Below are 12,218 nucleotides of genomic sequence, written 5' to 3'. Positions count from 1 at the left end.
CAGTAAGAAATAGCATGGCGTATCACAGGATAAGGTGAGAGGCACGTTGCCAAGTCTCGACGCTCGTATATAAGTAAATACACAATAAAAAGACAGTAGTTGTAGTATAATTACGATAATTATAATAAAAACAGAGAGATAGTTGTTTCATAGAGTTAAGAAGTTTCTTTAAAAATATATAACTGTCATGAAAACGATTCCCCGACGCAAGAGCACGAAGGATTCGAATCGATCGATCGCTTTCGACGTTAGAAATGAATCGTTGTTAAAAGAGCGAGAGAAAAGCTCTGCGAATCGTTCGCTCAAACCCGAGTCCTATGCTCCCGTTGTTATTAGTTGACAGGACGTGGTACAAGTACTTTGATAAAAGATGTAACAGAACAAAATAATGTCGTGGTAAAAAAACACGTGAGAAGGAAAATGAGGCTGTGAATGGAAAATATTAACCGTTTTTAAATAGTCAGTTCATCCTGATTTGCAAGCTTCAAGCAGGCGCGAGTATCGTGTGAGCATGGCTGTTAACATCATTATTGTATCGTACGATTTATGCTTAGATATAAATTTATTGTTTATTTTATTTTTGTGTTGATAAATGGCCACTTTCAATAAAAACAGAGATGTGAATTGTTATAATTGTTTGACAATTCTGTAATTAGTTACACTGGATGGGCCGAAACTTACCAAGATTCGCATAAATCGAGTCCGTCGTCGATGGACTCGAGGACGGTTGCCAAGTCTTTGAAAATATTGGCTTTTCCGATCTAGATGGAATTTTCGCCTCGTTTCGTGGCGGCGGTGGTCGTATCGGTTTGTTCGACGTTTCTGTCAGTCTCAAATAGTCGTTCGGCGATTGGACGTTTCGAGGTGGTGGCGGAGGCTTTCCTGGTCTTGTGGCTGCAGCGAAATTCAAACAAAATGTAAATAAATCTTGAGAAAATGGTTTTCGTTTGAAATTTAGTCTTCAAGGGTCTTTCACTTGCAAAAAGTTCGATGGGAACCTACCTGCGACGTGATGATGATTGCCCGGTGATTGGGGAGCGTTTTCGGATTTGGAATCCGGCACGTCCTCGCCGCCACCGTGGACGATTCTATCGTGTCGCAAGACTTCAACAGCGGCGCCGTCGAGCTCGAGGGGATGAATTATTTCCAAGCGTGGTTTTGGCTGCGGAGTAGTCGGAATTTCGTCGGTTCTCGAATTCGATCCAGCACCGTTTCCACAAGTCATGTCGACGTCTTTCCTCGTGCCCATTCTGAGGAGTCTCTTCAACGAGAATCTCGGTCGGCTCTTCTTCTTCTCTTCCGTTTTATCGACGTTGGCCAAGCTCCCTTGGGAGAGAGATATCGTCCTGCGTGGCGCAGCCTCCGGCGCGTTCGACGCTCCGCAGGGGTCGGGGGCTTCGGAAATGGCTTTACGAAATTTTGGACTGCACGAGGAAGCCCGTTCCCGCTTCTCCTTCTCGCGGACAACCGGGGAATCCGACTTGAGGTTTGCCGCGGCTGGATTCCTCGCGAATATCGAGGCCGGAAGCTCGTCCGCCATCGTTGCCGGGGGCTTCGGTGCCATTCGCCTCTTGTTCGGAGAACGGATCAATTCGGCAGCTGAATCGGCGGAGATGTCGCCTCGCGTGTCCGGCTCTCCGCTCCCGAGCTCATCCTCGTATGCGTATGAGCTCGTTCTCTCGAGCTTCGGAGACTCCGGTTCTTCGGCCACTGCCAATTGTGCTTTCTGTTTGACAATTCCATTGATTCGAGACTCGATGCTTTGTCCGTTCGCTTTGAAGGTCGCAGCAGCGTGGGAACCGTTGAAGGAATTGAGGCAATTTTCCACGGGAGATTCCTCGAGCTTGGACTCCTTGGGAGCCTGAAATGTCTTCAACTCATCATCTTTCAAGCTCGCGGTTGTCTGGAGTAGCGAGTATTTCGGGATCGTTCTCTTGCCGACATCGTTGCCGTAAGATTTATCGTTGATTCCGAGTCTTCCGGGACTTTGCATCGGGTTCGAGGCGTTTTTCACCGGAGGTGGAACGATGACGTAGCCGCCGTTCTTCGCCATTATCGAGCTGCTGCCGGAAACGGCATTTTTCGTGGTCGTCGGGGGTTTTGCCGGCAGGGAAATCGGCTTGTATGGCAGCGCCGGTTTCGCTTTTATTTCTCCGTGAAGAAACGATGTTCTGGGCTCGGACCCGACGAGCATTGACCTTTGACCGGTTGGCTGCATATTTCGGCAGCTGCTAGAGTCCGTCGGTGGAGAAGTCCGCGGTAAGGCCGGTGGCTCGGACAACTCTTCCTCGTCGGCCTTCCCGTCCGGTTCACCGGCCTTTTCCCGACTCTCCTCGTACGAGAATGGACGGTTTGCGAGCAAGATTGGTTCTGGACCAGCCTCGCCCTCGACGGTTCGTTCCTCGAGATTATCGAGATCGCTGGATCGCAGCGCTGCTGCTGGCACTTGGATTTTGTTGATATCCTTTCCTTGCAAGTTGGACGACGCTCTCTCTGCCTTTTCCTCCGATTTGCCGAGATTCTCGTTGAGGTCGACGCCCGAATCAAAAGCCTGGGAATCGTAAGGCTCCAGAGTCGAGTTCTCGAGGCCTGTCACTTTGCTTATCCTCGTTACAGTGTAATCCGACTTCCCGGAGTAGCCACAAGTCTGCAGGACTATTTTAGGCTTCTCGCTGTCAGGCTTCTTTATCGCCGGACATCGAGCTATCGACGTGCCACGTTTTTCCGTCGGTACTTTTTGACTGACGAGTTCCGCGTTGGCTGTAAGTGCATCGCTCTTTTGAATCACTGATATGAGGTTGCTCGAGGTGATGAGGGGCATGTCGACGATTTTTTCCAGCCCGGAACTCTCGTTATCCTGCTTCGAATCAACGACGCAGCTTTTGTGACTCGATTTCATCAAGTTCTTCAGCGTCGGCTCGGCCTTTTCGACTTCCTGCTTGCTCGACGCGCCACCGAGCGCTTCATCTTGCTTCGTTTTTCCGCTGCTCACAGAAGAGCTCGTGGCTTTTTTGTCGGAGGGTCTTTTGGCAGTTGGCAGTGTGTCGTCAGCCCCGAAAGGCGTAACCGACACCAACAAAGTCTTTTTCTTGCCCTCGGAGTCCTTCTGCACCTTGCCCAACATCAACGAAGCGAAAGATTTGGCAGCTTTCGCCTCAGAGCTGCCTGCGTCTGTGAGATTCGCAGTGACCGTATTAAAATTCGTATTCGCGCGAGTGAGATTTCCCAACGCGCGATCCTCCTCGCTGTCAGGCACGTCTTCCTCGGGGAGATTGCCAGATTCCGATAACTCGAAGCTGCCGGCCTCGTCCGTTTCGGTGTTGTCCTCGCTATCGGAAAAATCGTTGCCTCCGTAGCCGATTACCTCCGTCAGAGACTCCTGGAAAGCGACGTTTTTCCTTCTCGGTGGCTGGCAGTTTGCATTTGCGCGAAGAATGCTCTGTAACAAAAGCGCGGAATGACTCTTTCAATATTTTTCATGAAAACGTTCCGAAGCATCTTATCTTACAAGATTAATTGATCGACTAGAAGACGAGGACTGCGGAGAATCCACGGCAGCTCTGCTGAGACGTTCACCGAATGGAGGGCAAGCGAATAAAAGTCTTTGCGCACAACCATAAAGCGTGTTAGGGATTTTTAAAGAGTTTTGAGTCTCCGTGCGCGAGCGGCCAGTCATCTGGACAACGGTGTTTCGAGGTCACAAAGGAAATTGCATTATCGCACAAAAGGAGTTGCGATAGACAAAAGAAAAGGTTGGAAAAGCCTCGGGATATGGGAGCAAACTGAGCCTCGGTTTGTCAAGCTAACGCACGAGTGTTGACATTGTGATTCTTATCGGAGTGCGGGAATAAATAAAAAGAGAAAATGAGGAATATCGTGTGGAGAGTTGGAAAGCGAGAATGTCGAAGAACGACTTCTTCAACGGTTGTTTCCTTCCAAGGCGAATGCCGAGCTCATTATCGGTATTAAATCTTCCAGGTCGTCCTCGACGTTCGGAGTCTTTGTGTACCAGAATCTCTACGTTCCGCGACGTAGCTGGTTTCTTGGAAAAATAAATGGAAACATTCTCACGCAGTGACAATGTAAATAAAAGTATAATGCCGCGCGACCACGAGATCGCACTGAACTTTGGCTCGTTACCGCGGAGTTGCGAACCCGAGGAGGAACGACGCTTCCAGCGAGGCTGAGATCGCGAGAGAAACAGGGCATTGATTAATGCTATCGAGAATCACGTGTAAAAATCATAATAAACTACATCAGAGTGCCGGAGAAAACGACAGTTGAAAACAAATGAATTATTTCTTAACCTTTCGACTATTCTCACACTTTCTTTGTTGCCACCATGTTTTTTCTCTTCGAATATCGCGAGATTAACTTTTTTTTTTCTACAACCCCGATAATTGGTAGAGAATATTAACATCAACAGATTTCCATGTGGATTGTTGCCCACAAGGATTTGCCTGAAAGTGAACAAAAGTCGGCTCACGAACTCGTGCAAAGAGAAATCGCGTCGACGATGAAATAAAAACCGATTTTTAATTCTACTGTCAAAAAAAGAGAAACTCGGCAATTCATGGATTATCGAGCGCAGCGTAAGAACCTTTGTGTACTGAAAAAAAATTTTCATTCAAAAAAGGTATCCTCATAAGAGACAGAACGATCGCAAGAAAAATCTCGAAATTCCTGATTTTTTAATGGCAAATAAAGTCTGAGGAATCTGCTGAATTATTCATTACTCGCCATTTCTGTTGTTTCGATCGTCATTCGTGCGACGTGGAGAAACAATTGAGAGAAAGAACTTAAGCCAGATTATGTCCGAAGGATCGTATTTTGTGGGTGCTCAAATTCGATCGATTTTTTATCCCTAATTAAAGATACAATCACTTTAAAATTAATGTCAGAGTTATCAATTCGAAATTGTAAATAAATTTGTTCAACTTATCTCATGGCGAGTGAAATTACAAGCCATTTATTAATCGAGGATCCATCACTGATTGAACTCGAAATTTCATTCGTCCCTGGCGAAAATATTATAGGTTTTTATGTAAAAAATCGCATTAGAGAGCGCAAAGGGAAAACACAACGAGAAATGGATAAAGAAAAAAGTGTCAATAAAAAGACAAAAGGCTATGACAGGAATGGGCCAAGCCAAGAAGAAACAAAATGCTGAAATAAGCAAATGTCAGGTTACGAATGTTCATTTTACCAATTTCGTTCATTCAAAATCTTTACCGCAATATATCTTTATGACTAGCAGTAAAACAATCGTCTCGAATTTTTTCCAAAACTTTCATTACATACTTCATTGTTATTCCGTACTTAAGGATATATTGCACAGGCGATACAATGTTGCCATGCTAAACCATGCTAAAAACATAAAAAAATTCAAAATGATCAGAATTTTATAAAATTTGGTGAACATATTCTTTAGTGCCAAATTTGACAATACAAATTTTTTAAGATTTTTCTTCTGTACAGTTATCGAGCAATTGATCACTAAAGTTCACGTGTATAAGCATAGCGTTTCCATATATATAGGTATACATTCCGGGCATAAGAAATCTGCTTTAATGCGTAATTACTTGATAACTAAACAGAAGAAAATTTTGAAAAAATTTGTGTTTTCGCATTTGATGTTGAAGAACATTATCACCAAATTTGATCAATTTCTAATTATTTCGACTTTTGTATCATTCACCCTTAAGGAGTTTCGGTACAGGCGATACAATGTTGCCATGCTAATCCATGCTAAAAAAATTAAAAAATTCAAAAAGTTCAGAATTTTATAAAATTTGGTGAACATATTCTTTAGTGCCAATTTTGACGACACAAATTTTTTAAGATTTTTCTTCTACACAGTTATCAAGTAATTGATCACTGAAGTTTACGTGTATAAGCATAGCATTTCCATATATATAGGTATACATTCCGGGCATGAGAAATCTGCTTTAATGCGTAATTACTCGATAACTAAGTAGAAGAAAATTTTGAAAAAATTTGAGTTTTCGCACTTGATGTTGAAGAACATTATCACCAAATTTGATCAATTTCTTAATATTTTGACTTCTGTACCGAAACTCCTTAATCATGAATTTCGTGAGAAGTTCGTTATATGAGAAAATAAACGATTTTTTACGCACAGTCCCTATAACCCTGTGTACTTTTTTAAACACGTTTATCTCAATAACCAATAAAAGGAACCCTTTAAAATTTGACACAAGTGTCAGTCGACTAGCTATTTAAGCTCTGTCCAAATTTCAAGACTTTCTTAAGGAAGTTCACGCGAATCTAATGGATTTCGAAAATTCCAACTTTAAAAGTTGAAATTTGGAAATACGCTAGAAATATACAGCGCGCATTTGTTCCCGGAATTATTATAGAATCTACCGTCTAGTTGTCGAGAAAACAATTAACAAAAATCATATTTTTTGAAGGCTTATCCGTAGGCTCTTAAGGCGACGATTTGGATTTAATGAAATTGAATCCTCCCAACTTTAGAGAGCCAAAGACGAGAATAAGAAAACATAATGTTTTTAGATATCGATCATGTCTTGAGAAAGCTTTGTTACCGGTGAAAATCACTTGGAAATGGAAAAAGAAAAACTCTCGTTTGAGGTTAACGAGTAATGACGACATAAACGGCGCAAGGTTTGACAACACCATGAGCCAGCTGGTTTAAAATACAGATATATGCACACGCCCATAAATAGAAAATGGCTGTTGTCACATTTTGCTTACGAAAGTATTTAAACCGCTACCAATAATATTAAAAATTGATCAGTCTCAACAAGTAAGTTACACATAATTTGAATAATTGCGAGAATAAATTTTAATCGTTTCTTCGATGATGAAAAGAGCAAAAAATTTCAGTTGCTTTTTCGAATCCCAAGTAACGCACGATCTTCCTTAAAATTCTTTCGTGCATGATCTACTTTAATTGCACGTCGACTACTCTGCGTTGTGTTACAATCTGGAAAATTGATCTCGAACCAGTAATCAGCCGATGGCAATTATTGGCATTGCTATTTGGGTTGTGGTAGGTTGATGGAGTGTGCTCGAGGCTTCGGAGCTTGCGTTAAACGTTGCATTAGAGGGCTCAATGGGCCCAGCGCAGTCGGAGCTCTGGATAAAACTTTGATACGCGATTCGAGGAGTTTGTTCACGAATGTTTCGATTGGCGTGCATCACTGGCTGCCTCGGCGAGTTGCATCAGCCATTATCTTCCTCATTAATCCTTCGGGTCTGTTTAGCAAGGCTAATGATTTAATCAGAATCGAAATGCCGATAAGCTGGCGTTTATTACACGAACGTTGCCGCTGCGACGCGTGCGATCACTGAGCATATTATTTCGCTGGAGTCCAACGTAGCAAACCGCAGCGTCATTGAGCATCGCGGATCTTCGTAGCGAGAGCTCGAATCTCGTCGTTTCTTCTTCCTCTTTTTCTTCTTCGTTTGTAATACCGCGCATAAGCGAGTTTGAGCAGGTGCAACGTTCCGCATAAAACGAGCTGCAAAAGTGAGGAGCGACCAGGTGGACGGATCGGTAAACAAGACTCGCTGGCAACAATCTTCGTCTCGCGAGCGCGAGCCTCCCCAATCGGCGGCTCTTCGCCGAGCCAGCTAACCCACTTCCCCGGCACGTCGCGAGGCCTCAGGGTCGCCGACCTTGATCGAACCAGTAATCGAGATCGTAATTAACTTGCCAGCGGATCACGCTCGCGAGCGTCACTTCGGAAATCCCTGCATTCCTTGCGCGCCATTTTTCACTTCGTCTCTCAATGTTTCTCGCTCTTTGAGAGTTTTTTTCTCAAAATTTGAGGATTTCCACTTCAAATTAGAAGCATTTTAGAGGTCCGTGAAAGCGACTCGCGGGCACGTTCAATCATCGGGGACTGAGTCGTGAAAACTCCCTGAGAAAAGAATCAGCAAACGTTTTGTTGAATCATCGAATCGTGACGAACAAAATGAAATTGTTGACTCGACGATGTTTCCTTCGTAGAGCGGAGTGCTTCGGTGTTTACTTGAATCAGCGAATCAAGTGAGTAATCAAATCGACCATTTCTCCCCGAGCTGACCAACTTCGTACCGTGCACCACTTATTTGTTGAACTTTTCGTCTGTCCGCAGGAAACACGATGTTTGTTGATGGGAAGTAAACAATTGCCAAGTGCCCTTGAAACCAACGCGAATTTCCCAAGTTCCCTCGTCGATATGAGACCGGAGAAGAGTCGATTCAAAGAGAACACAAAACATCAGAGATCAATATCTTGAAAATCGTGCAAACGATTTGTCGGTCTCATTGTTAAATGTGCAGCCTCTGTGGGCATTGAAGCCCAAACAAACTTGTGACGAAACTCGTTTGCTCATGGACAATGCGACTTGGAGAAGACAATGCGCAGACTCGTCACATCTCTGTTTGAATACTCCGAATGCGTTTGTATCACACTGAGGTCACGTTTGAATGATCAATTGCAAAAGAATAAAAAACATTAAAAACCGAAGAGCCCACAATTATCGGATTGTTGAAGAAACTTTTTCATTGATAATTCCAAAAAATTCCACATTTTTCTATAAACAACTGTCAACCCTCAGCGTCGTTTTAAAAAAGTTTGTTCTTCGAGATTTCCTGAATCTTCGATCGACAAAAAAGCGAACAGGAAAGCTTGGATTTCATTACTCAACAATGCTCTTTTGTATTGATAGACTCACAATGAGGTTACACTTTTCCATCGAAGTATCTTTGTTCGGCCAACCGTCACCGTGAGAGTTAGCAGTATCTCTTGAGTCGACTTATCGTCATTCTTCACTTATCAGAGAAAGATTCGAATAGATCGAGGATTAACGTCCGATTAGAGGGTCAAGAATTGAGCGTTCGGTTAATGCGCTATCGAAAAATACTCGCGGACTGCTGCGGCGGCGGCGTACACCGTCGCGATTCGCGGTCCTTATGCATCGATTTTGCAATCCTTTGGCCTACCGCACACGCGAAGCTTGACAATGAACGGACTTCGCGGCTCGTTCACCCGGGAGTTTATGGCTTGCGCTCCTCCGCATATCTGCCGTGGCACAACGCGTAAACCGAACAGAACAATACACTCAGATAAACAGTGAGTTTGCTCCGAGCAGTCGGTCACTTGCGAAAATTTTTTCGAATTGTCTGCCACTTTTGACAAGCATTGTTTCGAGAAAGGAAATATGTTTCGAGCTCCCACCATAAATGTTCATTCTTACTGTTCAGTTTGTAACTATTTCATCAATGTCATTACGTAAAATAGGAAAATGACTGGAAAATTGCTCGTTGGAGGATCGAGAAAATATGACTTTTACGTAAGCGCTTGCACTCCTGCGCTCGGCAATGAATAATCTCGCAAATGATTAACCACGTTTACACGTTTTTGCATCAAATCGATAGAACGATGATACTGATTTAGCATACTGGATTCGCAATGAATTCTCGGTTATGTGACGAAAATAAAAAAAACAACGATGTGCCATGGACGCCTGATAAGGATTCGAGACAACTTTTCCCCCATTTTCAACGTAAATTTGCTTGGTAAAACGAAAATCTCACCTGCAGCTTCTGGGCGTCGGTCTTCAAGTTGGCCGATGCTCTAGCGACGCTGGGTCTCGAAGTTTCGGAGCTGCCGAGGTGCTCTTCCCGAGTTTTGAAGCAGTTCGTACAAATTTCTCTCTTCCAGGCGTGTTGCTCGAAATATCTGCACTGACCGGCCATCGTGGGGCGGTTATCTCCTCCGAGCATCGAGCGAACCTTCCGCAATTTGCGTCCTCTCCTCTCCCTTGATTTCTTCTGCCTTTCGTCGAGCCGTCACGTATTCATGCTGCTGCAAGTCGAGATAAAAACGGCACGTGTGGTTAATGAAACTCAGCGAAAATCGTCGAGCCCGTCGGTGGGCAAATGATAATAATAAAGCGTCATGCACGTCGAGTGAGCTTGGCCGAGAATCACTCGGAATACCGGATGGGCGTGACGAGTTGCCATTAACGTAACGACTCCCGAGCATTGTTCCTCGAATGACAACTACCTCCGGACACGTAACCCATGAATTATCGCTACTTTTTTCTATACCAATAAATCGTTACGGAGTATGAGCCTGTCGATGCATTAGCACGTAACCGCCCAATGGTCAAGGTCTTCGAACTATTGATGCGACGAATGGAGGATAACGAATTGGGGGTTTCGATTTACATTTTATTGACGCACGTTTTTATTGTTTGATAGAAAAAAATAAATAAAAAAATAAAAATAAAAATAAAAAACTGAATCACAATCGCGAATTTTGGAAATTGAACGCGAAAATTTCATCAGTTTTCGCGATATTCAGCTGAAAAAACTTACTCTTGTTTGGTGAGAGAGTTTTTGAAAAAGACGAAGCCTGCCACGCAACATTTTTGTCTGTGACTTCGACTCGAGCGAGTTCATTGATAAAGCGCTCGTTGAACTTGGTGAATGGAGTTCTAACGACGAGAAACTTGCTCTGCACACTTGGATAACTTCGGCATCAAAATAGAACGATTTCTTGACGCCTGGTTATCTCCTGTCGTCACTCCAACTATCGCGAAGGTGCAATCGAGAGACGATTGACCGCTCAACTGGATAATTGCTTCGACTTCCGGTCCCGGGCGTCCGAGAATCGCGGATTGTTCTCTCTCTCTCATCTCGCGTTTAGAATTGAACGTTGGGAACTTGGTCGCGAAAGGTCGTGATACGGAAACTCGATTATCGACGAAAACGCTGCGAGGCCAAAGGTCAATCACGCGAATACGGAGATGTGTGTTCCTTCGGCTCCGACGTACATTTCGAAGATCGAATGACGAGCCCCTCTCGCCTTACACATCTACTCTGACGCACATTGTTCTCCGTATCGAATAAGCAGCATTCGTTTTATCGCTGAACCGAGAAGCATGACGAATTCTTTGAGAAAGGAGGGGCGCGAGGGAAACGTCTCAGCAATCTCGACTCGTAGGAAACGTCAGAATGTCTCTAAAACTAAAATCACTGTGAAGCGTGAGTCTACTATTCATCGCGCGATTAGTCGAATCGGAAAATCGCGCTCCGCATACGTGACACTCGGGACTAATATTTCCGTCGAGTTTCTCCGGCTTCCAAAAGATATCGTTTAAACTGGTTGATTAACGCGAAAGAGAGTCAAGATCGAGAACTCCGAGAACGAGTTGAATATTCATCGCTCCGACTGTGATTAACTGACCCAGTCAGACTTTTATCGTCTGATGTAATTCCGGTTCTACTGACATATGCTTTTCACAAGTTACACGTGCTTCCAACATTCTCGTTACGAGACACAGCCACAGATCGACGACGGAGGGTCTGGCTCTCGATTGTACAACCATTTTTCTACTATTCAAGTTCGAAGATACGATTTTGCCATAGCTGTCGTTGCTCACGATCATCGGAGCCCTGACTAGAATTTTTAGATTAGAATCCAGCCAAGTGACACTGAAGTTTGTAGCGTTGGAGTCCAACGAAACGATGTAAAAAAAGCCTCCAATAATTCCAGTAATTCTCCAATTTCGTTTCCTACCGAATTTGAAATTCGTTGTTTTTCAAGCTGCACCGATACTTCGAGAAATAAAAAATTGGTGAACAAACGTTATTTTTGTTCGTTTCGTCGGGCTCGAACGTTGCAAACTTCGGTGACGTTCCAGCCAACTAATTTATCGTTAATCTCCCGATTCTACATTCTATTGGAAAAAAAAAAAAAAAAAAAAAAAAAACAGGAAAGAACGAAAAATTCCTTAGCTTTCATCGAGCAATCGCGCCTGCCTTTTGCCCATAAACGCGATATTTCCGCTTATAACGTATATGTTTGCAGACAATTTGCAGGCTCGTATTATTACGAAGGTTATGCGAATCTGGAATGATGTTGGTGCAATCAAGTGATCCTGGCCGGCTGGGATAATACGCGAACGAATCGTGACCCCTCACTCCTCACTCCCGGGGTGCTCATTGGGACCCTCGCGCGCATCGTCATCAGAACAGATCGTGCGTGTAAGGAATAAGTGCGAAGCGAGAGGGATCCCGCACGCCTCGGAATATACCGTTTTCGATCTCGGTACTTGAGGTTAGCTCCGTTATTTGTCCCGTACTGAGAGAATGAGAAAAGAAAGAAGAAAGAAGAAAGAGAGAAAGAGGGCGAGCGGATGATCGCTAGGAGAAGTTTTCCCTCTTCATTCTTTCAC

At 44.0% G+C, this 12,218-nt stretch overlaps 1 protein-coding gene and 1 long non-coding RNA gene across 8 annotated transcripts in view; one reads left to right on the top strand and one right to left on the bottom strand.

The window, feature by feature from the left end:
* LOC122406074 (uncharacterized) overlaps positions 1 to 12,218 on the bottom strand; it is a 44,595-nt gene that overhangs the window by 4,730 nt on the left and 27,647 nt on the right. For 5 of the 7 annotated variants that reach the window (XM_043411289.1, XM_043411283.1, XM_043411288.1 and 2 more), the window contains exons 2-4: positions 9,571 to 9,841; positions 1,003 to 3,439; positions 682 to 894 (exon numbers count right to left, since the gene is read on the bottom strand). In XM_043411289.1, the coding sequence (XP_043267224.1) occupies positions 682 to 894; positions 1,003 to 3,439; positions 9,571 to 9,759 (2,839 nt within the window). In that variant the 5' untranslated portion in view covers positions 9,760 to 9,841. Of the gene's footprint in view, positions 1 to 681; positions 895 to 1,002; positions 3,440 to 9,570; positions 10,322 to 10,356; positions 11,402 to 12,218 lie in introns of those variants that run through there. The other 2 variants (XM_043411286.1, XM_043411284.1) reach the window with 2 other exon arrangements.
* LOC122406076 (uncharacterized) lies at positions 7,448 to 8,510 on the top strand. Its single transcript, XR_006259892.1, has 2 exons — positions 7,448 to 8,038; positions 8,127 to 8,510. It is a non-coding gene; the product is annotated as an uncharacterized lncRNA (long non-coding RNA).

Source organism: Venturia canescens, chromosome 2 (assembly GCF_019457755.1).
Source record: "Venturia canescens isolate UGA chromosome 2, ASM1945775v1, whole genome shotgun sequence".
NCBI lineage: Eukaryota > Metazoa > Arthropoda > Insecta > Hymenoptera > Ichneumonidae > Venturia > Venturia canescens.
This window is presented reverse-complemented; position numbering and strand designations above follow the sequence as displayed.